The sequence below is a fragment of the Apis laboriosa genome, unplaced genomic scaffold (assembly GCF_014066325.1).
Source record: "Apis laboriosa isolate Shangri-la unplaced genomic scaffold, ASM1406632v1 scaffold9_cov152, whole genome shotgun sequence".
Lineage (NCBI taxonomy): Eukaryota > Metazoa > Arthropoda > Insecta > Hymenoptera > Apidae > Apis > Apis laboriosa.
The window spans coordinates 1,025,977-1,052,271 of NW_025224966.1; the positions used below are offsets into that span (position 1 = coordinate 1,025,977).

A 26,295-nucleotide genomic window follows, 5' to 3' on the forward strand; every position below is an offset into this window, starting at 1 on the left:
AAACTATAAGAAAATTTTCTTTCCAACCTAATAAAATTTAACCCTTTGACTCTCGGTCAAATTTAAAATTATATATATACAAAGTTAATGGACTTTAACATTAATTTAATCAAAATTAATTTAATCAATAAACCGTAAGAAAACTTTCTTTCTAAAATTTAACTCTAACTAAAATTCTTTCTAACTAAAATTTAACTTTGACTCTCGATCAAATTTAAAATTATATATACGAAGTCAATGGAATTTAATTCAATCAAAAATAATAATAAACTATAAGAAAATTTTCTTTCCAATCTAATAAAATTTAATTAGCTTTCCAAACCATAAGAAAATTTTCTTTCCAACCTAATAAAATTTAATTACCTTTCCAAACCATAAGAAAATTTTTCTTTCCAACCTAATAAAATTTAACCCTTTGACTCTCGGTCAAATTTAAAATTATATATACGAAGTCAATGGAATTTAATTCAATCAAAAATAACAATAAACCGTAAGAAAATTTTCTTTCCAACCTAATAAAATTTAATTACCTTTTGCTTTCCAAACCATAAGAAAATTTTCTTTCCAACCTAATAAAATTTAACCCTTTGCTCTCCAACCCTTTGACCCTCGGTCAAATTTAAAATTATATATATACAAAGTTAATGGAATTTAACATTAATTTAATCAAAATTAATTTAATCAATAAACCGTAAGAAAACTTTCTTTCTAAAATTTAACCCTTTGCTCTCCAACCCTTTGACTCTCGGTCAAATTTAAAATTATATATACGAAGTCAATGGAATTAAATTCAATCAAAAATAACAATAAACCGTAAGAAAATTTTCTTTCCAATATAATAAAATTTAATTACCTTTCCAAACCATAAGAAAATTTTCTTTCCAACCTAATAAAATTTAACCCTTTGATTCTCGGTCAAATTTAAAATTATATATACGAAGTCAATGGAATTAAATTTAATTAAAAATAACAATAAACCGTAAGAAAATTTTCTTTCCAATCTAATAAAATTTAATCCTTTGCTCTCCAACCCTTTGACTCTCGATCATCACTGGGATTGATGGTAACTTGAACGGCGACAATATTTATTTATGTTTGATTTTTTTGGAATATCGCTTCATAAATAGGTTCCTAAGCTCTTTACGTGTAATCTTATGAGAATAATATATTGTTAAACGGCTAGATTTTTTATCTAAAATTAGACCGTGATCGCGAGTCGAACGACATCTTCGGTCGTGGGAATAGAAATATTATTTTCAAAGTTTTTGAGATTTGTAAGCATACGATAATAAAATTATATATTTTAAGCGAAGATGAGTTTGATTTTTCCTTATTGAATGACAAAATTATTATTCTATTCGTAAAGAAATTAACGATAGAGAAAGCAATGATGAACATAGACACGAAATAAGAGGTATAAGAAGGCGAAAAATGAGAATGATAGCGAATGTGAAAGCAATAATTCAAGCGAAAATAAAACTCAGAAAATTCTAAATGGATAACACAGAATCGAAAAATACATCACGAGGAATACAATTTGTATCCGGCGAAAAATTTGCAAATATCTTCGAATATAAATGAACCATTAAATTTTCTTAAACTTAAATTTCTTACCGATGAACTTATTGAATATGAAATAGCGCGCGAAACAAACAATTATGCGATAAAAAAAGTTAGAAGGAAGAGTTTACTATTGCTCCACTTGCCCTGACAAACCATAGGATAATGCATCTTGATAATTGCTTCACAAAATATCACACAAAATATAGATTTCGATATTCGATAAATTTTCTTTATATTTAAAGATACATACGAAATATTAAAATATAAAAACTTCATGCGTTAATTCGTGCGTGAAATCATTATAAATTAGCTGTAAGAAATTCCACCAAACGCGGACGGGGTCCGGAGTTGCACCGAGCGAAACAGGCCTGGGGTGCAAAGGGTTAAAAGATATTCGGATAAAATGTTCACCTCGCAACTGGCCGATCAACGCCTCCTGACTCGATATATTCCCGCTCGCCGTGCTTATGCTCCTGTTCGCGCTGATCAGCTTGTCCCTCAACTCGTTCAACTCCCTCTCAGCGGCCCTGTACCGCATCTCGAGGCACTCCTTGTCCTTTTCCAAATCAACGAACCAACCTTATCCTCTCGTCACATTTCATTCATATATATATATATATATATTCTACATATATATATTCATATATAGAATANTATATATGAATATATATATATACACCTGTTTGAGACGGTCCAAATCGACGGATTGGGAGGACGCCTGGCGCTGTAGCTGCTCCTTCTCGGCCACTGCGCGGTCCAAGGCGTCCCTGCACCCCCTGAACTCCACCTCCAGAGCGGCCATCTGCGATTCAACGCCCGTGTTCCTCGCCCGAAGGCGGCTCGCCTCGTGCACCAACTCCTCCACCTTTTGGCTCACCAACTCGGGGCTTGGATGGACGGATTCCCGATACTCCACGGTCAGCGCGCCCGCCAATTTCCCGGCGAACTCCTTCTCCCCCCACCCCCCATACGGATACACGCACGTTCGAGTACATCGACAATTTAACGGTTTAACGCGTTGACTGCCGCGTCACCCATATTCGGGCTTAAAATTATACATACAAAGTGAATGGAATTTAATATTAAGTTGATCGAGAAAGAAAGAAAAAGTAAGTAAGAAAACTTTCTTTCAATATTTTGTGACGCTTATTTGACTACTTGTGAAGGGTCTTCGTGGGAAAGATATTCCACACAGGGTGTAATAAAACTGTTAAATTATAAAAATAATAATTTAGTAATAAAAATAATTTAAAATAAAAATAATTTATTAATTAATTAATAATAAAAAAAAAAATTATTTTCAATGTAAAACGTTTTAAAATATTTTATACAAAGCTGAGAATTGATTCGGATAATTTGGGCAAAAAGTTGTTGTCTTTTTTAAATTCCTTTGCGTTTGGTTCGTTTTCGTCGTCTTTTATCTGAATAACATAATTTGCATGCTGTCTAATACTTATATCAGAATTATTTTTCCGAATTATTATGTTGACTCCGTTAAAGGTTTTGACAAAGTTTTGTTGTATTATTCGGATAATTTTGCAGCTAATAATTCTCTAAATCTTTCAATTTTGGGGTGTCACGAGTCTGATGGTGATACGACAATTTAGATGTGTTTATGAACACATCGTGCTCTGACTATCGGACACGATTATCTGATACTGATAATTTATATGTAATCCGCAACTAGGAAGTATATTTGTTACGATTAGTCGAAGGGCATTCGACAGATATTATCCAAATTATAATTCAAATTATTCAAATTAAAATATTCAAAATATACTATATAAATCAATACTATTATCAATAATAATAAATTATCCAAATTAAAATATCCAAAATATATTATATAAATCAGTACTATTCAATATTATTATCGATAAAAAAGTATATTTGTTACGATTAGTCGAAGGATATTCGACAATCATATTATCCAAATTATCTAAATTAAAATATCCAAAATATACCATATAAATCAGTATTACTATTCAATACTATTATCAATAAAAAAATATATATTTGTTATGACTAGTCGAAGGGTATTCGACAGTCATATTATAATCCAAATTATAATCAAAATTATCCAAATTAAAATATCCAAAATATATTAAATCAGTACTACTATTCAATACTATTAACAATAAAAAAGTATATTTCTTATGACTAGTCGAAGAGTATTATCCAAATTATAATCCAAATTATCCAAATTAAAATATCCAAAATATACTATATAAATCAATACTACTGTCATATAATTCAATACTATTGTCAATAAAAAAGTATATTTGTTACTAGTCGACAGTCATATTATCCAAATTAAAATATCCAAAATATATTATATAAATCAGTATTACTATTCAATACTATTGTCAATAAAAAAATATATTTCTTACGACTAGTCAAAGAATATTCGACAGTCATATTATTCAAATTATCCAAATTAAAATATCCAAAATACACTATATAAATCAGTACTACTATTCAATACTATTGCCAATTACAATTACTATAATCAATACTTTTATCACGCGAACAATAATGATGGAAACAAATGATGCGAGACATCATTCTTGCGACTATCGTAAAATATCGGTAGAAGTACTGGAGTACGCTCGATACGGCGTCGCGCCTGAAGGAGATTTCGCTAGAAAGACGCGCGGCAGTCGACGTGTTAATCGAGACTTTAATCGAGATCGAAACCTGAAAACTGGAACGGGCGCGCTCCTTCGATTCCCTCTCGTCCGACGCCTCCCGCTCCAATTGGCGTATCCTCTTCTCGCATTCACGAACCTTTTCCTCGTGATACCTCGAGTCTCGTTCCAAGCTTTGCAACGCGATCTCGCTCCTCCCTTGGGCGGCGTAAAGATTCCTCTCCCGCTCCTCTGATTCCTGTTTTTTTTTTGTCGATTCAGGAGAAGAGAAAAAATTTGTTATTTTCAGGAGCAAGTTTATTTTCAATTCAGTTCGTGTGGAGATTGAATAGATAGTAATTATAGTACAGTCTGAGAGAAGAATGGAATATCGAGAAATTCTTCGAAATTGTGAAAAATCGTGAAAAAAAATAGGTAGGTAGGTAGGTAGGTAGGTAGGTAGGTAGGTAGAGAGAGAGAGAGAGAGAGAGAGAGAGAGAGAGAGAGAGAGAGAGAGAGAGAGAGAGAGAGAGAGANNAGAGAGAGAGAGAGAGAGAGAGAGAGAGAGAGAGAGAGAGAGAGGAATAAAAATTTGTTAAGTGTATGAAATTTTCAAGTGTGTAAATTGTTGGTGGAAAGGACAACCTGTATTCGTTTCTTTAAACTCGAAACGATGGAATTCTGCCTGGCCGCTTGTTCTCGAAGTTGATCAGCCTCCAGTTGCAGTTCCACGACTCGTTGATCCCGGGATCTCGCGATATTCTTAGTCTCTTGGAGCTGAAGCAGAGTCGAAGGATTGTGATGACCCATCAGGGGTTGAGAAAGTAAAGTTAAAAATTTCGAGCAAATTTACTTATCTCGATATACTCGAGCAACGTTTATTCAAGCTATTATCGTATACAACCTTTGCCACGCTCCAATTATTTCCTATACATCGTTGTTTTTACGTTTTTTCCGACGTAATTAATTATCGAAGCGACTTCGTAACTTCGACCATTAAATTTACCCCATCACCGAGATCCATTTACCTCGGACATCAGCCTGTCCCGTTTATATTCGAGGGCTGCTATCTCGCTCCTCAACGTGGTAATTAAGTCGTGGGTCATCGCCTCTTCCTTGAACGATTACATTCAACAGACATTTCGATTAATAATATCTCCTAATAATTCGTATGGATGCGAAGCATTCGTGACAAGCGTGTTAAAAGCAAGCTAGTTTAAACGTGTATTTACGTGAATTTTCAACATTGCATCATTATTACAAGTAAAAAAATTCCGTCGGTTTTATTTTTACGCGCTCGATCGATATTCTATCCTCGCCGTGCCATCTGTACATTCTAATCTCGCGTGATTATTTCGCGACGATTCGAAAAAAGATTCCGATAATGAAAACTCAAAAAAAAAAAGAAAAGAAAAATTCAAAAAGTTCTTAAAAGTTTAGGAAAAGGAAAAAATGAAATAAAAATTTTCGATGATCTCTTTCGCGTGACACAAAAAACTTACGTTCCTTACGTTCGTTTAAATGCATGTATTTATTATTACGCCTCCCCGTGAGTTTCAACGTGAATTTCCACTCTACTTTATCGATTATCGATATGGCGATTGAAAGTAAAGAGAAATTAAGTAAAAAAAAAAAAAAAAAGCCGATTTTACATTTTGGCGCGCGTAGACGCGAAAGGAACCGAGGATGGACGAGGGTAGACGAAGGAGAGGGCGACTGATAAAGGCGACAGGTAGAATCGATTCTATGCCAACGCTATGGCAACCGAGCCAACCCTTGTTTCAACGCGCCAGTCAATACGTTTAAGAAACGCGACACGAATAGTGTTATGTAGGTACATATCGAGCAGGCACATTGACAACGAAGTAACGTGAAGTGTATTTCTCTATTTATCGAATCGTGCGTCGACGAGTTTAATTAAAATTCGATCCCCCCTTCGAAAGGAATAAATTCGTCAAAAATTCGTGTTTTTCTTCGTTCGAAGAGTACGTACACGAAAAAAAAAAAAAAAGAGAAAGAAAAAGAAAAAAAAAACACGCCGAATACACGCGTTTGTTCGTCAAGTAAATCATTTATCGAGAAGGAAATAAAATAAAATTGGCAAATTTCGTTTTCTTTCTCCATCTCTATCTTTCTCGTAGAGGAAATTTTCGTGCATTAATCACAAACTGGACGTCGAAATAATATAAAATAATGTAGAAAGCAATAGTAGTGCGTATAGCGATTCGATGATAATAAAAAATAAAGAAAAAAGGTGCATCTGTGGTCAGACGGATAAGACCTTTCCGGGCGACGATATACAAAGCGTTTCGAATATCTGCAGATCCTCTTCGGCAGTCTCCTTTCCTTCTTTCGTCGTCTCCCTGATTTCCTTCGTTTCTTCCTCGCTCGACATCTTTTTTCAACTTTTTCTCTCTCTATCTTTCTCTCTCTCTCTTTCTTTCTTCCTATCTCCCTCTTTCTCTATCTATTAATCTATCTCTCTCTCGCTCGCTCTCGCTCTCGCTCTCTCTTTCTCTCTCGCTCTCTGAAATGCTTTCACCTTGAACACTATACAACTAGGAGCGTTCGTTCCACGATTTCGCGCGAGCGTTTTAAAAAAATGTCCTTTTCTTCATTGACATTGTTATTCAAATTTCTTTGGAGTTTATATATGAACTCGGAACGTTCGAGAATGAGTGAAAACGTTTCCAACCGAAGACGAGGCGTCGATGCGCAACAAACCGCGCTGTTTAGCATCCCCCTCGCGCGCAAACCTCGACCAAGACAATCGAATTTCATCGATCCATGGGAACGAACCTTCGTTCTTTTCCAATTTTTATCAAATCGTATATCTCGATTATTGTTAATTTCTTTTTTTCTTTTTCTTTTCTTTCGCGCTCTGTACATACGTTTCAAATATATCATCAGTCGAATGATAATTTTTCAGTTGAATAGAATTATACGAAAATATTTAAATGTTACGTTTAATGAAACGTGAAAGATTTTACATTTCTTTACATTACTTGCAAAATTTATTTATCTGTTCCCAATCGATAAAATCTATAAAATTTCTTATAAACATATAATTATAATTGATTCACAGTATGATAAAATTATTACGAAAGAAAAAAATCAGTTTCTTCTCTCTCTCTCTCTCTCTCTCTCTCTCTCTCTCTCTCTCTCTCTCTCTCTCTCGTAATCTATTTCATCAGTTTCAGTTTGAAATCATCGAAGCGATAACGAAATACGAATCATGAGAATGTATTTTAGATAAATAATAATCGCTGTAATTCAATGATTCATTCGATAATATTTCTATACAAATTTTAAAAATGTTATTTTATATACTTTTTATTGTATGCGTAATGTAATATTGTTGTAACATTCACGAATAGAATATATAATTCAAAATTTTCTTATAAACAATATTTATAATTGAACAATAATAATGACGCGATATTTATAAAAGGTTCACGATTATAATTTCATGATTGATCTTTATTACTTAGATTTAACTAATCTTTAGTCACCATTCAGGTATTAAAATTGAACAAAAGGATGTAAAGTTTGTATTATAAATTTATAGCTGTAATAACTTCATATCACTACAATAAATATGATCATGAATTAGTCGATAAGGAAAATTTTGTAACTAAAAAAAAAAAAAAAAAAAAAAATTAAATGTTCATATGTCACTATATAAACGTGAGTAATTTTTATAACAATACAACAACAGAAAATATATAAAGTGCAAAAATGTTGTTCGGTAAAAATATTCTTGTATTTATATTTACTCATTTTGCAACAATTATAGCTGATCTCGTGACAAATCCGGTAAATATTATAATATATATTGTAGGTTTCACTTTCATTTTAATATTATTATATATAATAATATAGTTAATTTTTTATAGAAACTTATAGATTCAAAAACCGTTGTGTCTCTACTCGGTAAAAATGAAAATTAAAGCCATAATTGTATAATTATTTATTTATTATGTTCATTTATCGGATTTATTTATATTTAAAGAAATAATAAAGAAAATATCTTTAAAAATATTAATGAATGTGATATGAATACCAATATAAATACCAATTTTTATCCACTAAATGTTAGTACTACTGTATCGTAGTTTTAATTTAAGAATACACAAATTCTTTTATCATTTCCGTCATTTCCTATATTATCGATTTTCACCATTTCTGGAGCGCATAAATTTAGCAAAGCAAAGAGAGAAAATAGTGGAGACGGAGATAAAAATATTTATATCAATGCCTCAAATGAAATACATATATAACGAATAAAAAAAAAAGTGAGAAATATGAATATAATAGAATAAGAAATAGACTGCGCCGTCTCTTGTATGTCGAAGAAATCTCTTAAAAGAATCATCTTTAAAAGCGAACAAGAGGTGGCACTGATTCTCAGTTCTAATTCTAAAATATTCTCCTTTTGAGAAAATGTTTTTAATATTAAAGAGATGGCGTTGATGGCACATTTTTATCTTTCATTATATTTTGTTCTTTCTGTGTGTTTCATGTGCGGTATTCTTGAGATGGTTTTTAATTTTATCCTATCTTTGTCTTTTTACATTTTACAGTTTCAAGAATGAATAATAAAAATAAATTTTTTAATTAATTATATAAAGATTTAATTGCGCATACAACCAATTAGTTCATGTTATTTATTATATAATTTATATAATTTTATAATTGCATTACGATTATTAGCTATATATGTACTATATAATACGATTATATAAAAATTATATATCAAATAAATCATAATCGAATAAATGTTTTCCAAGTTTCATCGCATGGAAGTTACTGCGGATTAAACATCTTAAAAAACATAAATAATAAACAAAAAGAATAAATTATTATCCTTAAAGAATTATTTAAATATTATTCTAAAAAAATTAATATATCTTCAATTATAACAATAATATTTTTTATCAATTATGACAATAATAAATAATACAATAAATAACTGAACAAACATATATTAAAATAGTAATATAAAAAGTAAGAGAATAACTATAAAATAAATATTATATAAATATTATAAGTAAGTCATAGATTTGAATTAAAGCGTTTAATCATCATAAATTTCAAATAAAATAATATCTACATAGTAATTCGATATATCGAATTACAAATTGAAAAAGGGATATGCTTAATTATTTAACAAACGAAACGATACAAATACGAACAATCAATTTTTTGAAAAACTTGAATTATAAGAAATGTTTTCAGCTTTGAGATTTTGAGCATTAAAGTTAAAACAAATATACACATAGAAATGATATACAATGTACGAATATATGAATAAACACACTTAGAAATATGTAAGAATACATATTAAATATGTATATAAGAATTGATTATAATGATTTAACTATTTTCATTTATGATTGAATAAAAAAATATAGGAAATTTATATTTATTAATTATGTTTAAAATTTTATTTCGCATAAAAATAATCAAATTAATTACTCATTAGCATACAAAAATTATTATTTTCGAAACTCCAATCAAATAATAATATGCATAGATGACAAGTTTAAAACATTATCTTAATTACTACATTAACAATCTCTAATTATATAAGTTTAAATAATCATAATATAATAATCTATCAATAAAAATTTTATGTAATTATGCATATCAATTGATAAAATGCAACTTATAATCACAATTTTCAATTATAAACTGATGATATGCGCATCATGATGCGCATTGATTCATCTTTGCGATTTAACAGCTTTTTGATTGATTAGAACAGTGCAGTTCCTTATTTCATATCCGCGCGAAAATTAAAATATTTACTATCATATAATTAAAAAAAATATAACATTTTAAGTATGAGTTCAAATTGCGCACAATTAAAAAATTAAACTTTATCGTTTTTTCATCCATGTTGAAATTTTTCCCACTTTTGAAATTATAATAGCAATTAATCTATATAATCTATATAAAAAAAAAAAATAAAAATTTTCAAGTAAACATAAATTAAATAATTAAAATAAAACAATAATCAAGCAAAAATTTTATTTTAAAAAAATAAAAAAAAAAAAATAAAATTATCTTGTAAAATAAAAAATAATTGAAAATTGAAAATTAATAAGAAATTTTTTTATATTGAAAAAAATAAATAATAAATAATATAGACATGATATAGATAAAAGATAAAAACAAATATAATATAATATATATTATATATATTATAAATAGATATATTTAAAGATTTAAAAAAAATTTTTAAATCTATTATATATAATTATTATATATTATATATTCGTTTCAATTTCAGTAAAAGATATTTAAGATATATTTTAAATATGTTTATTTTTATGAAAAAAAATAAAATGTTATTTAATATATAAGAAAATTATCTTTCAATATTCTGATAATCAAACAATGATTTGAAAAAATAAAAATCAAGACCATGAAACAAATGTGTAAAATTAAAATTATAATTAAATATAATAAAACAGTAACTAAACTGAATAATAATACATATTGGTAACCTCAAGTGTAAATATAAAAAAAGCAAAAAAAACTTAAAAAAATAATTAATTTCATTATCGCAATGTTTAAAAAATAAACTATCACTCGTGTCAAAAAACATGTAGCTTATTATATTGCTATATTCGTAAATAGTATAATGAAAAAATAACAGCTTTTGATGCTACAATTATTTTTTATACTGAATGATAATATCATATATGACAAAAAAATAATAAAAGAATCAGGTGATTACATTTCTGTGACATGAAAAAGTATTGCATATCATGTCTATTCTATATTTCATCTGTGGTTTAATATTCACTTATGTCGATAAGTAAATTTTCAACAAGTGTGGCAGCCATTTTTAGTCAAATCTAATGAAATTATTATTTTTATCATATCATTTTTTGACATTTTAAGTTTTTATTGTGCTTGATTTATAGCTTATAAATAATATATGTTCCAATTAAAGGATATTAATGAAAATAAAATAATAAATAGTGTTAATCTAAAGTTAGATCGTAATCGTATTTTAATTAAATAAGATATAATTTCTTAGAATTTAGATTTTTGTAAATAAAACAAGTGATTTAAAAGACAGGTTGAACATACATATATTTTATTATATATTTCATCAATAATTTGTGTCAAATTAACATTTATCGTGATCTTAATTTTCTTTGTGATAACAGTCTGATAATGGGCAATGCTGGAAGTAATCAACCAGTTGGACATCACCACACAAGTAATACAAATAGAGAGCATCGTCATGTTAAAGAATATCCTCCACCTTCACCAGGGAAGGAAGGCCAAGCTTTTGTTTTTGATAAAAAACCAAGCCAAAAATTAGTTTTCCAATCATCTCATGAAGAAGAAGAACCTTATTTTGCTAAAGTATTTTTAATTATATTTTATTATATTCAATAATCAGTTCAGTTCATTATATTAAATAAAATATAAAAATACGAAGAGAATTTTGCTCAAAGAATTTTTATTATTTTTATTAATAATAGAGTAACGCTCATCAAGATGGAGATGATTTTACTTCTCAACGTCCTCGTTCAAATACAGTATCCGAAGGTACTAAAGTAACAGATAGTAAAGTATTACCAACAGTTTTTAAATGGGAAGGAGGTGGTAAACAAGTTTATATCAGCGGAACTTTTACTGGATGGAAAACATTACCAATGGTTAAAAGTCATGGTGATTTTGTTACAATTATTGATTTGCCAGAAGGAGAACATCAATATAAATTTTTTGTTGATGGTGAATGGAGACATGATCCAGATATTGTAAGAAATTATTTTATTAATCTTAAGTGATATTAAAATATTCTTTAATTCATATATGTTTTAATTGAAATTTTTTATACTATAGAAAATTGTTGATAATGGTATGGGTTCCAAAAATAATTTAGTATCTGTAAGAAAATCTGATTTTGAAGTTTTCCAAGCTCTTGCAAAAGATAGTGAAGGTGTTACAAGTAGCGCACAGACAGAATATGGACAAGAAATTCCTCCTCATAAACCTTGGGAGAAAGTTGCTGGCCCACCAATATTACCACCACATTTACTTCAAGTTATTCTTAATAAAGATACTCCTTTATCTGTAAGTAAATATACAAAAATATGTATATTTTAATTTACTAAAGAATTTACTAATATACAAATTTTTATTAATGTTAATTTCAGTGTGAACCAACACTTTTACCAGAACCAAATCATGTTATGTTAAATCATTTGTATGCTTTAAGCATTAAAGACAGTGTAATGGTTTTGTCTGCGACACACCGTTATCGCAAAAAATATGTTACGACTTTATTATACAAACCAATTTAAGGATATTAAATCATTCCTGAAGCGATCAACTATTGCTAGTTACATCAAATTAATTATACATATTTTGTAGATAAGATAAATATCGATATTCAAAATAATTATTGGAAAGTTGACAATGCATGAAGTTTGTTGTATATCAAATGTTATATAATGTAATTATTATTTATTAAAATTATTTTATATTAGATATGTTGCATATAAAATTATTTTCATTAAATTTATATATTTTATTCTATAATAAGTTTTACTTACCTGCATTCATTTTAAAATATTAATAATTTTTTTAAATCATATTATCAGTTATTTCTTTTGATATGGCATAAGGAGGTTCAGATCCTGTTTCAAGAAAATAAGTTCCAGTAGCCGTTTTATCAACATATTCTCCCATCAATGTAGTTTTGGAGTAATTGCAATTTCCTTGCATAAATTGATTCCACGTATTGCATTTATTCGCCACAAATCCAGTTTTAGAACTAATACTTTCGGTAAAATATATAGTCGCTCGAGTGTGACTACATGCCTCTATGTAAATAGAATCATATGTGTAGATGTATTTATTACTAAATACATAAATTATATATTACCTATTATTTCTGGAATACAACAGCAACCAGGTTGAATAGGTGTTCCTGCATTTGGATAGAAATCTACGCTGCCTAAAGGTTGTAGAAATCCTAAGATTCCACCACAAGAATGAATAATATCAACAAATATCGCATCTGAAGGATCTAATCGAGTTTTATTAGATGTAAGTAAATGAAATCCAGGCAAAGCAGGATCTAAACCTGTTATTCTTCCTAAATGACCAGAAGTTATTGAACTTCCCGTATTACCAGCTACATGCGCTCCAAGAGAATGCCCTTTGTATAATAATAATCAAAATATAAAAAAACTATAATAATTATATTTTTAATTCAAATTAATAATATTGTATACCAAGAAAATGAATATTTTCAGTTTCAAGGCCAGTTTCTGCAACTAAAAAGTCGATAAATTCAGCAGCTGCTTTTCCTACCAGTTTTGTATTTTGCATTGGTCCAAGATAAAATGTGCTTGCAGCCAAAGGTTGCCAATCAACCATAATGATATTGTAATCATTATGTTTTAAATATTCTATATAATCATAAAAAATTGTGAAATATGTATAGATTTTATATTAAATCACATTTTCAAATCTTTATTGTTATAATACCATCTTTCAAATTGGCGATATTAGTACTCATTGCACTCGATTTCCATCCATGCGTTATAAACTTCGTTTGTCGAGATGGATCAAAATTAGAATTTTGTAGTTCTTTGGTATCGTTCGTATATAATTGAGTACCATTTTTAGAACCATATCTTGAAATATATTTACATTTCAAAAAAGATTTAAATATATTTTTAAATAAATATTTAAATTATAAATTATAAATACCTAGTATAAAGAATAAAAGATATTTCTGATTCATCAAAAATGTCTCGTTCATCATTTTCTGCGCGTTTTAGTACTGCAACCTGTGGTTGATCATTTCCATCAGGCATAAAAATCCAATCCTGACCATATCCATCGTATCTTTGTTGCAAATTACTATTCCATGTTTTGCAAATTGTAAAATTAAATAAAATGACTAATATGAAATATGTCAATAGATTTAGCATAATCATTGTTTTACATTTAAAAATCACTATTTGATATTAAAAAAATTAAAAACTCATATGCAATAAAAAATTTTCAATAAAGAAATACTTAGAAATCCTAGTTGTCTTATTTAAGTGACGAAAATTTTAAAATAACCTTTTTATAAACCCTGACAATATCACATAAACATAAACAATCTCTTACATGGCCTAGTTTCCTTTATTTTATCTTTATTCCAATCTCGGATGTGCGGAAATACTATCAAGTGGTTGTTTAACAATGCCTTAAACATTATAATTGTATTCAAAGAAGTGTAGATTTTTACCCACTTATCTGTTGGATATGCTTAGTATTTTCATATTATCGCGTTGAAACAGTAACGCATATGTGATATTAAACAGAATTGTCGTTCTTTATACTGATAATCATTTTTAAATTGTTTTGTTATTATTCAGGAAGCCATCCATTTCTTTTAAGATAAATAAAAAGTAAAAAGATTTTTTTTTTTACGAAGTAAATTAAAGAGAAATATAAAATGATTTATACGAACGTAAAATATATTAACATAAATCATTACAAAACACATTTTTTCTCATAATTAAATCACAATTGTAGACTTTGTATATTATAGTTCGCGATTTAGCGTATATCACATACGTTTTTAATTCAAAGATATTATCTCAATTAATTTTAAAGAGATTCAGATTTTTATTTATTATAGATTGATGAATTTTAACCATATGTAATTATCAAAAAAACGGTTGATCTCTCGTGGTACCAGAAATTTTTTTTATCATTAAAGCTTTCTGAAAAAAATGTATAATAAAATTATTTAGTTTTCCATTATAATAATATTGTCATAATAAAAAATATTTACTAGTTGGTATTGTAGTTTCTCCGAATTCTCCATCACCGAAACATCCTACTAATGGTATGTCTGGAAATAATTTTTTGAAAATAGATGACTCCACATTTCGTTCATTAAACATATTTTCTCCACGTTCACAACACGCAAACATAAAACCCATGGAATGTTTTTTTAGAGAAATATGACTCTTAAATAATTTTAATCTCTGTTCAACTAATTCCTTAGTTTTATAACTTTCATCCATAACTATAGACCATGAATCTACTGATCCAACTATAGTAATTCCAACACAAAATGCAAATCGAACATAATCATCATTTGTAGGATTTTTTGAATTGTACACATATAAATCCTTAACTACTCCTCCCCATACAGAAGGTTTAACTGTTTTGTTACTAAATGTAAAAAAAAAAACAAGATTATTTTATAATAAATTATACATTAGATATTATTTAGAATTTTACCATAATTGTAATTCCCCTGCAGCTGTTTGTGCTAAAGCACGACCTCTTTGATTACAAAATAATAAAAGACATTTAGATCCATTAGTTCCATGTCTGCTAAGAGCTTTTTTCATTCGTCTATAATGTTGTACCTTATATTTTGAAAATGCAACAATTGTGATTGTTACATCTGGTATTTCAGGTAAAAATGCACATACAATATTGTCTAAAGCACTTTCCATTTCTTTATCGTTGATAAGTATACCAAATGTGGCAAGTGTTATTGCATCACAATTTTTTGGAAGTATTTTACAATGGCAATCTTTATAAAATCAAATATAATTATTCATTAAATATTATATATATTTTATTAAAACTAATTATATTATAATTAATAATAAATATATATATTTATTTATTTAAAACTATCCTAAAATGTAAAAGAATTAAAATATAATATAAATAATATACCTTGTTTATTATATAATCTACGTGGAGCTTTAAAAATTAATCCTAATGTTGGCTTGATTCTTAATTTTTCGGTAATTTGAATATTAAAATATTCCACACCCATTTCTAAATTTTCTATAAAACAGATAGGACCCCCTCTTGTTCGTTTTTCATCATTTGCCACTTCTAACCAAGATCTGAAATGCAAAACAAGCGCTATACATTAGCATATTTTATGAATTGCGAGAATACCGATATTATAAAAATAATCTGATAAAATTTTGTAATATTTATTAAAAATTATTAAAAATTTAATAAATAAAGATATACTTTTGTCAAATGTTTATCTCTCGACTGGGTAGACTTCTACGACGAATAAATTTTTCTTTCATTTAAGATATAAGAACTTTATATAAATAATGAACGTTTCCACACCTGCAAACCATTGAAGCGTTCGAGAGTTCCATTCCATTCAAATATTTAAATACAATTCTTAAAACGTCATAGGTTAAGTACCGACTAGTATTAAGCTTTTTTCTTTCTTTCGAATTCGATGTAGTACCATCATCTTCATAACTTCTTTTTGCTGGTAAGTTCTCCATTTATTTACACGTATAATGTAAAACGATTGTTTTTATCGCATAAACTTTTTTAAATATTCTAATGTCTTAAATCGTTATTTGTGCATTTAGTATTTACTATTATATATATTATATCGTAGTTGCTTATGTCACGAACAAGTGAAATGGTTAGACTAGTACTTATTTGTATTTTTCGTTTTTATTAATATTTTATTTTTAAAGATGAATTTGAAATATATATTATACAATAAAAAATAACAATAATGTAATGAAAGATTATTATTTTAAAATAATGATTATATTGTAAAAAACCTTGAGTTTTTATAACAGTCATAGAAACTCTACCAGAAACATTGATGAACTTTTATATAAAAAAAAAAAAATTACGTGTATGTAATGGTGAATGCTATTGTATCATATCTAAATTATGATCATTTATGATCAACGATTATAAACAATATATATAAATATATTTCTAGTTAAACACTTAGTTTAACTAATATCTAATGGAAATCGAAAATAAAACATCAATTTTATCAAATGATAGTGGCAATATTTGCCGCGTTTGTCTTGCAACAAATCAAAATAACCAATGCATTTTCAATACTAAACAAACTAATTCTATAGATGAAGACACAATTGATTTATCTGAAAAACTTCGTTTGTGCAGTGGTATAGAGGTCAGTTTAATTTCAATACTTTTCTTTTTTTGAAATATTTTTCATAATGTATTTTCATATATACTACATTTTTCATAATGTATTTCTCTTTTAATAGATATTAGAGAATGATGGTTTACCTTCCACTATTTGCATGAAATGTATATTAAAAATTAATGATGCTCATGAATTAAGACAACAGTGTCAACAATCTGATATCCAATTAAGAGAATTATATGGTAAAGTGGAAAAAATATATAATATTAACTTGTGTAAGACTACAATAGTAAGTATATATTTATTTTGTAAATAAAGAACATGATCATAAAATTATTATTTTTTTTTTTCAGGATCAATATTGTCAAACTGATTATTCTTTTACTTCTGATTTAATTAAAATTGAAACTGCAATGGGTTATAATCCTTATTCAATGATAATTGTTAATTCAGATACTAAAAATATAAAAGATAATGAAATGATTAATGAATCAAAATATGTAGAAGATAAAGAATCTAATAGCAATTTAAATAAACAAAATGGTTATATGAAATGTAAACAAACAGAATATGAAAAAAATATTACAGGAAGAGAAGTTTATCGAACAAAAAAAATGACAATGTTTAAAAGAGTAACATCTATAGAAAATTTAAAAAATCATAAAGAAAGACAAAGGCAATACATAAAAAAGAATACAACTGCTAAATGGGATAATGATCTAGCAGATATTAAAAAAAAAGATTCTCAAAATTCTCATATTTGTCCAAAATGTACAAGATGTTATTCTAGCAAAAGATCTTTGGATAGACATATTTTGACTCATGATGAAAAAAGATTTACATGTGATAAATGTAGCAAATATTTTTTTCATCTTGATAAATTAATACAGCATAGCAAATTGCATATGATTAAGGAAAAACCTAAACCAGTGCTATGTAAAATATGTAATAGAAATTTTAGGAAAACTGATACTATGGTAAGACATTTAAATGTTCATAAAAGAACTAATCCAAAAGAAGTTCTTTCCATTCTAAAGGAAATAAGAGATAAAAGAAAATTGGAAAATATTGAACCAGAAAAAAAGATTTTTGAAGCTGAAAGTAACAAAAATATAAAAGCAATAGAAGAAGAATTTATAACAAATGAAAATATCATTTTAAATATCCATAAAAAAAAGACATTAGAATCTAATGATAAAAAATCCAATTTAAATTTATCATCAGATATTAATGCTGAAAATATTGATTCTTTTAATCATGAAACACTTTACCGATGTAATTATTGTACTAAATATTGTGCAAATGAAAAATCATTTCAAAAACATGTACAAATTCATATTGAAAAAAAATTTGTTTGCAATGTATGTAATATGAAATTTTTTCGTCAAGATAGATTAAATAGTCATAAGAATCGATATGGACATGATGAAAAGGCAATATCATTAGAAACACAAAAACCATGTGATGATAAATCAGCTATTAAATTAATAAATAGTTGGATTAGAGAGGAACTTGATTCAGATAATGAAGAAAAGGGTTTTCCTTGTAAAATTTGTGGAAAATCATATGATACAAAAAAATCTTTGTTAAAACATCAATTGAGTATGCATAATGGAGAAGAAGAAAACTGTCTGACATGTGGTAAAATGTGTACTTGTGATGAGAAAATAAAAAATCAAGATAAACCAAATGAAAGATTAAAACCATTTCGATGTGACGAATGTAATAAATCTTTTGAAAAAGAAATTAAATTACAGAAACATATAAGAATTCACGAACGTGCTAAAGAACAACAAGATGTAAATTTTAAACGATTTTTATGTCATATATGTAGTAAGACTTTCAGGCAAAATACAGGTCTCATGTTTCATATGAGAACACATACAGGCTATAAGCCTCATGTTTGCAAATATTGTGGAAGAGGATTCACATCGAATTCTAATTGTATTAATCATGAAAGAACTCATACTGGTGATAGACCATTTGTTTGTCATTTCTGTAGTGCTGCTTTTGCCAAATCATGTACACTTAAAGCACATATTACAACACATACTGGAGAAGCAAATTATCATTGTAAAACGTGCGGTAAATCATTCAGAAGATTAAAATATCTGAAAGAACATAAATTCACGCATACGGGAGAAAAACCATATGCTTGTAAAATTTGTGGTACAGCATATAGTCATTCTGGTAGTTTATTTGTACATGAAAAAAAATGTAAAGCACAACATAATAGCTATCAATCTAATTCAACACAAAGTGTGCAAGCTTACTGTGAATCTGATATATCTTCGCCAAGTGTGACTCCTATTATCACAGTATTACCACAAATGTATCTGAATAATACAAATTCCATGAATACACAAAACAGCAAAAGCTATATTGATAATATTCAAAAGATAAATTCTCAGAATATTACTAATGTAAATGCTGTTAATACATCAGATTTACATATTCATCCAAATTCTGATATTTCTGATGTTTCTTTAGCTGTTAAAAGTTTCGCTCTTATTGGACAAATGTTTCAATAATAAATCAACTATAATGAATGATTAAATTTTAAATTGAAATGTTTCTGTGATAAATATTCATTTTGCGAATAATATTTCAAATATTAAATCATATATACATGATATATATATATACATGATTATGATAAGTATATATTATTATTAATAATTTAATAATATATATATATCATTGATAGAAAAAAAATTGCGAAATGTTCTTTTATTGTATTTTTAAATAGCATTGTTTATTGTATATTTTATATATTGTAATATATGGGAAGTGGGTCTATTTTATTTTATAAGTTTTATTATTGTATATAAAATTCCAATTGAGAAATTAAAGGTAGGTTATTAAATAAAAGGACTAAGCTTATTTCTTTTTGCATTAGAATTTTTTTTATCAAATATATAATATATATTTCCTTTTCTACTTTCCCTAGTTTTCAATAATTAAAAATATTAATGCTTCTTTACATTAAGATATAAATATGGTTTGATTGTAAAACTGCCATAAAATTGTTGGTTTCTCTTGAATATGGCGGATTTAAATTGCAACATCTTTTCTGTAACTATGTATAAATTACTTTATGGTATACAAATAACGTGTTGTGAAGATAGTAAAACATATCATCTTTTAAGATGATGTACGGCAATATTATCAATTTTACGTTTATTTAATACACGTGTACTTTGAACTATTATATTAAAAATAAAAATTTGTTATAAATGACTCTATGAATATTGGATAAATTAACGTGAACATTTACGTGATAGATTTACATTTAATTATTTTCATTTTAACAATTCTTTTATACATTAAAATCTTATACAATTTTATAAATTTATTATTGCCATATTAATATATATTGCGATAAATAAAATGTTTTTGTGGCGATGAAACTTGTATATTACATGTAGAAACTATGTGGTCAGAAGTTGTAGAATATTTGAAAGATGCTTCTTTAGTGGCAAAAATACAAAAATATTTTGGTGTAAAAATACATTATACGCGGAAAGAATATTGTAAAGAAAATTTATTATCAGAAATTCATGATACTAATTCTCGAAATATTAAATTGAATTCAAATATTTTTTTATTGAAATCTGAAGGAATAAAAGAAAATGGTTATATTGCAACAGAGGAAAAGATAATTAATGAGAATGTTTATACAGATGATAAACAAAAACAATCATCAGACATTTATAATATAAATTATACCATAACAAATTATTTTTGGTATTATTTATTTTTATTTGGAACAATATTAGGAGACGAAATATTTTATTCTACATTTATACCTTTTTGGTTTTGGAATATTGATGGTGCAGTTGGTAGAAGAGTTGTCTTAGTATGGGCTATTGTTATGACAATAGGTATGTTATTCCTCCATAGAGATATAATATAAGATCTTATATTAATAATTTTATTTCTGAATATTTTATAGTTATATTACAAAAGTTTGTACGTAGGTCAAATATTAAAAGATATTATATGTTGGGCAAGACCTGCTTGTCCTCCAGCAGTTCGATTACAAGACAAATGGTCAGAAGAATATGGAATGCCATCCACTCATGCTATGATTGGTATATCAATTCCATTCAGTGTAGTATTATTTACAATGAATAGATATATTTATTCTATTTCCATTGGTTGGACAATTGCAACTCTATGGTAAGTGATATATTATTCTTTGACAATAGATTGATTAAAATTAATAAATGATTTTAAAATTATTATTATTTATTTAAAAGGTGTACAATTGTGTGTATGAGTAGACTCTATTTGGGTATGCACACAGTATTAGATATCCTAGCAGGTTTATTATTAGCTATTGCATTAATGATTCCATTAGTACCTATGGTGGAAATAACAGATTATTATGTTCTTACAAATATTTGGGCTTTAGCAATTTTAATAGCCCTTAGTATAGGTGTTATAGTTTATTATCCATGCAGCAAAAAATGGACACCAACTAGGTAATGAAAGTGATAATTTTATATTTTATAAATATATATACTTTATTATTTTGCTATGATAAATTTTTTATTTTAGAGGTGATACTACTATGGTAGTATCTGTTACTACTGGAGTTCATGTAGGAGCATGGCTTAATTATAATATTGGATCAATGTCAGCTCCTACAAAATCACCACCATATGATATTATATGGCCATCTTATCCAATGTTTGGCTGCATGATACTTAGAACAATACTTGGATTTTGTAGCATTCTTGCAACAAGAGCTGCTTGCAAATCCTTTATTTATGGAACAATATGTGCCATTTTAAAAATTAATCCCAAGGACATGAAAAGTGAAAATTATTCAGAAAATAAAAATAAGATTTTCATTGATTTACTTCATAAATATATGACTTGTTTTATGATAGGTGTAAATACAGTATATCTCTTGCCAAATGTTTTTACCATGATTGGAATAGAAAGACCAACATTTTACACAGAAATATAAAATTTTTTTTTAATTATGAAAATAATGTTTCTCAAACGATTTTTATAGTATAATATAGCTTAAATTGAAATGAATATAATCACTATAAAAATCATTCCAACACTTAATGCTTGTTCCTATACATTCATTATTATATTAACATATAATATATTGTCAGGCATTCTATATTACTTCATATACCAAAAATACAAATCTTGTTTTATATTTGTTAATCTAGATCTAATTTTATTGTTTATATATATTAAAATTGTGGTTCTGTTAATAAAAAAAATCAATTGAAATAGTAAATAGTGCAATTTATATTTTAACTTTTTAAAATATAAATAAATATTATAATATTTTTCGTTATAATAAAATAATTGATTGAATTAATTATTTTGAATATTCTCTAAAGCCTTTTTTACTGGCATATCTAATCTTAATATCTGTTAAAAATATAAATAAATTATATATTATTTTAATATTGTTATAATATATATATATATATATATATATATATATGTAAAATTATAAAATATTCTTACTCTGAAATTATTGTCCAAGATACATTTTGCAGATTCTATGTTTATGATATATGGAATTGATAGATCACATGTGGTACCAGTTTTATCAATGATAATTACAATACGATCTTCATTAAGAAGTACTTCTATCTCTTTACTCGTAATCTATATTAAGTAAATAAATAAATAAAAATATATATATTATCTATTGAAAATAAGCTTTTAATTATCTTACTCCTTTAGGTATCTGGAATAAACCAATTAAATGAATGGATGTTCCTTCTAAAAATTGTTTCAGTAAAACATAATCCAATTTTGAGATAACATTAGTTTCTGAAGAAATATTTTTTTGTTTTTCATGAATATTTGAAATAGGAGTCTTAATTTCTTCAATTAATTTTTTTTTAGTTTCTGTATAAACTCGTGGTTCACGATTTTCAATTCTGTGTTGTTGTAATTTTCCCATTACCTAAATTGATAAATAATTATAATTTATTTTAAAGTTTTATGTATATCTTACATTTCTATGATGATCATAAATATACCTTGCGGTTTTTTAGAATTACATAATCTTCTGTATTTAATATTTTATTAAATTTATTTGATACACCATCCATTATAACTGATATTGTGAATAATAAAAAATTTTTGTTTTTTTGACATTTTTCAAAATATATTGTATTAATCACAACATCGTATGTTACACAAGGAGATCCACCTACAAAATTAATATTTTTTAAAATTATTTATTATTTTTTAAAATTAGATATTATTTTTTTATGAAATTTATTTACATTTATCAGATTCAAATCTTTCACTTCCAATACTCATAGGTATAACAAATTGTGGATTTTCTTCAGACAATATTTCAAAAAGTTTTACATCCGATATATCATCAGGTGATGGAATTTTATCAGATATACAAATATTTAGAAATATTTTTTCTCCAGCATCAGTTTTAGTTTTTACACATATACCTATGTATGTATAATGTATGTATAAAGGTTATGTATTTTGTATATTAATTTTTAAATAAGATTAATAAGAATTACCTGGTATAGGTTGAATAATAAAAAAAGGTTTTGAATCAGATTTTATTAATTTATCATTAATTGATTTATTTTCCTACGAAAATAAAAAATATATATCATATATACTAATTTCAACATAAAATAAGTCTAATTATTATTATTATCACTTACAGGTAAAATAAGATTTTTCGTTAATATTGTATCATCAATGTCCAAAAATGTTCTCTTATTCATGTTCTATTATTTGATAGATTTTTATTATTTATAATATAATACAAAATTTATTAATTATCAAATATTAGAAGTAAAATTATTTTATAATTGCAATGTATAATTTGAATTCATACACAGAGTTGCCGGTATGCGGGACAAAATGGTTAATAGTGGGGGAAATGATATTATACCATGTGATTTTCAAACGAAAAGTCACCGCAGCGAACTTGTTGTCATTTGTCAGCATTTTGTCTCATATATTGCCAAGTTTATACATATTAACGTATTATATGTAAGTGTGTTTACATTAGATATACATTGGTATTTTCCTTCTCGTGAGAGATTTTTTTTTTAAAGATTATTTTAATTAATCTTAATAGAAATCGTGAAAGAAGATTATTTTAAATCTTAGTGCTAGTGTTAGTAGAAATAATTAAATAATATTAGCAATTAAGATGGCAAAATATATAAATGCATCAGATGGATTTAGTCTTAGGTATACAAATATATATAAATTGATTTTACGATACTTTAAAAATATATATATATATATATATATATTAAAGATTTTATTATAAAATATATTTTATAAATAATATAAAAATATATTTTTTTTAGAGATTTAACATTAAAAGAGGGACTTGTATTTGAAGTCACAAATGATTATGAAAATTTTGATGAAGAAGAATTTGGTTATTCTGAAGATTTGCCATTAACTAATGAAGAGGCATTAAATCTTCTAAATATGAATGATTTTGAAGATGAAGATGAAGATGATTGTAATGATGCTAATATAAACAAGCAAATTACAGTTTGTGGTATTAGCTTTGAACAATTAAAAACTAATATGACTGATATTTTTGGAAATGGAAAAGTAAATTGTTTTTTTTTTATTGTTTTTTGTATATTTTTAGTTTTTAAAAAAAAATGTTTTTTTTAATTTTATAGGTTATGAAATTAATAAAACAAAAAGGTGTTGGATCTATTGTGCCATATGATGCACAAATTACTATCAAATATATAGGACATTTTGAATATAGGGATGAACCATTTGATTCTAGTTTTGCTCGTGGTGGTGCAGAAACTTTTCGTCTTAATCAAGGCATGTTAATACCAGGTTTAGAGATTGGTATAACAACAATGCAAAAGCATGAAATAGCTATGTTCATTATACATCCAGATTTAGCATATGGAAAATATGGTTGTGCTCCTCGTATTCCTCCTAACGAAGAAATTTTATTTATTGTACATTTGACTGATTATATAGATAATGGATCTATTGATAATATTAAATGTTTATCTTCAGAAGAAAGAAAACAACTTCCAAATATTGTTAAGAGTGTAAATGCTAAATTTAACACTGCCAAAGACTGTTTTAGTAAACAAAAAGTGAAACAGGCTATAAGAGAGTAAAAAAAATAAAATTTTTTTCAATGATATATATTTATAACAATATTATAATTATCTCATGTATTTTTAGATATTCAAAAGGACTTCAGTGGTTGGAAGAAGTAGAACTGAAAGATCAGGATGAAGAAGATGAAGTAAACAAATTACTTTCAAGAGGCTACAATAATCTTGCAGTTTGTTATAATATTGCAAATATGCCACGTCGTGCTTGTAGTGCATGCAATAGAGTACCTACACCTACAGTTAAAACTCATTTCAAGTATTGTATATTGAAATAAGTTTTAGAGGATATCTACATTTAAAAAATATCTAATGTATTTATTATATTTATTTTGTAGTCATGGACGGGCATTATTGAAAATGGGAGAATTTTCTAAAGCAATGGAAAAATTGCAATTTGCTCTAAAAATGGAACCTAAAAATACGGAAATTATTAAGGAAATTAGAATTGTAAGTTAATGAAATTAAATAATATATATTGTTCTTGAAAATATATCTTATATATATATATATATATATATATATAATTTTTAGGCAAATGAAAAACAAAGAAAATATATGGAAATAGAAAAACGTCTTTGGAGAAATTGTTTAAAAATTGAAGAGAAAGAAAAGAAACAATTTTCTTCTTTCGAAAAAGCTGCGCACGAAATGTGTAAAGCTTTTTCTGAAGATAATCAAATCTTAAGACAACCGCTACCTGAATGTTTAACACCTGAAGAAGATAAATATATACGTGAACAAGCTGCATTTTTCGGTCTTACTGTAACTACGCACCAAAGATATGGAAGGGAAATAACATATCTTAACAAACCTAATTATTAGAATTTAAGTATTATTTTAATTAAAACAAATTATATAAATATGAAATAATAAATATATTTTTATATTATGAAAAAAAAGTTATATTTTATTAAAATGTTTTATTTGATTTAAAATAATTAATAATTAATAACTTTTATAATTTTTTCATTAATCATACAGAAATATATTTCATAAATTAGCAAAATAAAAGAAATAT

The 26,295-nt window shown here is 26.4% G+C and overlaps 8 protein-coding genes across 10 annotated transcripts in view; 4 read left to right on the plus strand and 4 right to left on the minus strand.

The window, feature by feature from the left end:
- LOC122719848 (coiled-coil domain-containing protein 170) overlaps positions 1-6,585 on the minus strand; it is a 12,401-nt gene extending 5,816 nt beyond the window's left edge. Inside the window, exons 1-7 of the mRNA XM_043946064.1 lie at positions 6,472-6,585; positions 5,219-5,305; positions 4,836-4,967; positions 4,261-4,449; positions 2,243-2,512; positions 1,975-2,119; positions 1,717-1,742 (exon numbers count right to left, since the gene is read on the minus strand). Coding sequence (XP_043801999.1) covers positions 1,717-1,742; positions 1,975-2,119; positions 2,243-2,512; positions 4,261-4,449; positions 4,836-4,967; positions 5,219-5,305; positions 6,472-6,585 — 963 coding nt within the window. The remainder of the gene's footprint in view (positions 1-1,716; positions 1,743-1,974; positions 2,120-2,242; positions 2,513-4,260; positions 4,450-4,835; positions 4,968-5,218; positions 5,306-6,471) is intronic.
- A 1,332-nt stretch (positions 6,586-7,917) lies between these two features.
- Positions 7,918-12,707, plus strand: LOC122720003 (5'-AMP-activated protein kinase subunit beta-2). 3 transcript variants are annotated; one of them, XM_043946373.1, is made up of 5 exons: positions 7,918-8,006; positions 11,375-11,576; positions 11,696-11,974; positions 12,060-12,290; positions 12,374-12,707. In XM_043946373.1, exons 2-5 carry the CDS (start codon positions 11,382-11,384, stop codon positions 12,518-12,520), a joined length of 852 nt encoding a protein of 283 aa, XP_043802308.1. In that variant the 5' UTR covers positions 7,918-8,006; positions 11,375-11,381; the 3' UTR covers positions 12,521-12,707. The 3 variants fall into 3 exon arrangements, with proteins under 3 accessions (XP_043802308.1, XP_043802310.1, XP_043802307.1); XM_043946375.1 differs by lacking the exon at positions 7,918-8,006 and adding an exon at positions 10,714-10,927; XM_043946372.1 differs by lacking the exon at positions 7,918-8,006 and adding an exon at positions 11,123-11,283.
- Positions 12,708-12,774: 67 nt separating this feature from the next.
- Positions 12,775-14,550, minus strand: LOC122719998 (pancreatic triacylglycerol lipase-like). Its single transcript, XM_043946366.1, has 5 exons — positions 13,938-14,550; positions 13,713-13,861; positions 13,457-13,633; positions 13,105-13,380; positions 12,775-13,042 (listed from the first exon to the last, which is right to left on the minus strand). The coding sequence occupies exons 1-5, from the start codon at positions 14,165-14,167 to the stop codon at positions 12,804-12,806; spliced, it is 1,071 nt and encodes a 356-aa protein (XP_043802301.1). The 5' UTR covers positions 14,168-14,550; the 3' UTR covers positions 12,775-12,803.
- Positions 14,551-14,680: 130 nt separating this feature from the next.
- Positions 14,681-16,611, minus strand: LOC122719996 (F-box only protein 22-like). Its single transcript, XM_043946363.1, has 5 exons — positions 16,338-16,611; positions 15,924-16,099; positions 15,474-15,774; positions 15,019-15,404; positions 14,681-14,947 (listed from the first exon to the last, which is right to left on the minus strand). The coding sequence occupies exons 1-5, from the start codon at positions 16,502-16,504 to the stop codon at positions 14,874-14,876; spliced, it is 1,104 nt and encodes a 367-aa protein (XP_043802298.1). The 5' UTR covers positions 16,505-16,611; the 3' UTR covers positions 14,681-14,873.
- A 300-nt stretch (positions 16,612-16,911) lies between these two features.
- On the plus strand, positions 16,912-19,729 carry LOC122719980 (zinc finger protein 271-like). Its single transcript, XM_043946326.1, has 3 exons — positions 16,912-17,163; positions 17,261-17,428; positions 17,493-19,729. The coding sequence occupies exons 1-3, from the start codon at positions 16,990-16,992 to the stop codon at positions 19,668-19,670; spliced, it is 2,520 nt and encodes an 839-aa protein (XP_043802261.1). The 5' UTR covers positions 16,912-16,989; the 3' UTR covers positions 19,671-19,729.
- Positions 19,730-20,255: 526 nt separating this feature from the next.
- On the plus strand, positions 20,256-22,260 carry LOC122719993 (sphingosine-1-phosphate phosphatase 1-like). Its single transcript, XM_043946360.1, has 4 exons — positions 20,256-21,023; positions 21,120-21,321; positions 21,402-21,626; positions 21,703-22,260. Exons 1-4 carry the CDS (start codon positions 20,573-20,575, stop codon positions 22,115-22,117), a joined length of 1,293 nt encoding a protein of 430 aa, XP_043802295.1. The 5' UTR covers positions 20,256-20,572; the 3' UTR covers positions 22,118-22,260.
- Positions 22,261-22,387: 127 nt separating this feature from the next.
- Positions 22,388-24,003, minus strand: LOC122720002 (PIH1 domain-containing protein 1-like). Its single transcript, XM_043946371.1, has 7 exons — positions 23,823-24,003; positions 23,673-23,745; positions 23,415-23,597; positions 23,166-23,338; positions 22,856-23,089; positions 22,642-22,785; positions 22,388-22,542 (listed from the first exon to the last, which is right to left on the minus strand). The coding sequence occupies exons 1-7, from the start codon at positions 23,883-23,885 to the stop codon at positions 22,486-22,488; spliced, it is 927 nt and encodes a 308-aa protein (XP_043802306.1). The 5' UTR covers positions 23,886-24,003; the 3' UTR covers positions 22,388-22,485.
- A 99-nt stretch (positions 24,004-24,102) lies between these two features.
- LOC122719990 (inactive peptidyl-prolyl cis-trans isomerase FKBP6) lies at positions 24,103-26,164 on the plus strand. Its single transcript, XM_043946358.1, has 6 exons — positions 24,103-24,360; positions 24,483-24,738; positions 24,813-25,273; positions 25,345-25,533; positions 25,613-25,724; positions 25,809-26,164. The coding sequence occupies exons 1-6, from the start codon at positions 24,320-24,322 to the stop codon at positions 26,097-26,099; spliced, it is 1,350 nt and encodes a 449-aa protein (XP_043802293.1). The 5' UTR covers positions 24,103-24,319; the 3' UTR covers positions 26,100-26,164.
- The last annotated feature ends 131 nt before the right edge of the window (positions 26,165-26,295 follow it).

Excerpts from the sequence above, each read along its gene's own strand:
- LOC122719993 (XM_043946360.1), top strand. The coding sequence starts at position 20,573 with ATGTGGTCAGAAGTTGTAGAATATTTGAAAGATGCTTCTTTAGTGGCA. Across the intron at positions 21,024-21,119 it reads GGCTATTGTTATGACAATAG|GTCAAATATTAAAAGATATT; the intron begins GTATGTTATTCC and ends GTTTGTACGTAG. Across the intron at positions 21,322-21,401 it reads TGGACAATTGCAACTCTATG|GTGTACAATTGTGTGTATGA; the intron begins GTAAGTGATATA and ends TTTATTTAAAAG.
- LOC122719996 (XM_043946363.1), bottom strand. The coding sequence starts at position 16,504 with ATGGAGAACTTACCAGCAAAAAGAAGTTATGAAGATGATGGTACTACA. Across the intron at positions 15,775-15,923 it reads TAGATTATATAATAAACAAG|ATTGCCATTGTAAAATACTT; the intron begins GTATATTATTTA and ends GATTTTATAAAG. Across the intron at positions 14,948-15,018 it reads AGAAACTACAATACCAACTA|AAAGCTTTAATGATAAAAAA; the intron begins GTAAATATTTTT and ends CATTTTTTTCAG.
- LOC122719980 (XM_043946326.1), top strand. The coding sequence starts at position 16,990 with ATGGAAATCGAAAATAAAACATCAATTTTATCAAATGATAGTGGCAAT. Across the intron at positions 17,164-17,260 it reads GTTTGTGCAGTGGTATAGAG|ATATTAGAGAATGATGGTTT; the intron begins GTCAGTTTAATT and ends CTCTTTTAATAG. Across the intron at positions 17,429-17,492 it reads ACTTGTGTAAGACTACAATA|GATCAATATTGTCAAACTGA; the intron begins GTAAGTATATAT and ends TTTTTTTTTCAG.
- LOC122719998 (XM_043946366.1), bottom strand. The coding sequence starts at position 14,167 with ATGATTATGCTAAATCTATTGACATATTTCATATTAGTCATTTTATTT. Across the intron at positions 13,862-13,937 it reads TCTTTTATTCTTTATACTAG|ATATGGTTCTAAAAATGGTA; the intron begins GTATTTATAATT and ends ATATATTTCAAG. Across the intron at positions 13,381-13,456 it reads TGAAAATATTCATTTTCTTG|GGCATTCTCTTGGAGCGCAT; the intron begins GTATACAATATT and ends TATTATACAAAG.
- LOC122719990 (XM_043946358.1), top strand. The coding sequence starts at position 24,320 with ATGGCAAAATATATAAATGCATCAGATGGATTTAGTCTTAG. Across the intron at positions 24,361-24,482 it reads TCAGATGGATTTAGTCTTAG|AGATTTAACATTAAAAGAGG; the intron begins GTATACAAATAT and ends TATTTTTTTTAG. Across the intron at positions 25,725-25,808 it reads TTATTAAGGAAATTAGAATT|GCAAATGAAAAACAAAGAAA; the intron begins GTAAGTTAATGA and ends TATAATTTTTAG.
- LOC122720003 (XM_043946373.1), top strand. The coding sequence starts at position 11,382 with ATGGGCAATGCTGGAAGTAATCAACCAGTTGGACATCACCACACAAGT. Across the intron at positions 11,577-11,695 it reads AAGAACCTTATTTTGCTAAA|AGTAACGCTCATCAAGATGG; the intron begins GTATTTTTAATT and ends TATTAATAATAG. Across the intron at positions 12,291-12,373 it reads ATAAAGATACTCCTTTATCT|TGTGAACCAACACTTTTACC; the intron begins GTAAGTAAATAT and ends TGTTAATTTCAG.
- LOC122720002 (XM_043946371.1), bottom strand. The coding sequence starts at position 23,885 with ATGAATAAGAGAACATTTTTGGACATTGATGATACAATATTAACGAAA. Across the intron at positions 23,598-23,672 it reads TATTATTCAACCTATACCAG|GTATATGTGTAAAAACTAAA; the intron begins GTAATTCTTATT and ends ATACATACATAG. Across the intron at positions 23,339-23,414 it reads AAGATTTGAATCTGATAAAT|GTGGATCTCCTTGTGTAACA; the intron begins GTAAATAAATTT and ends TTAATTTTGTAG.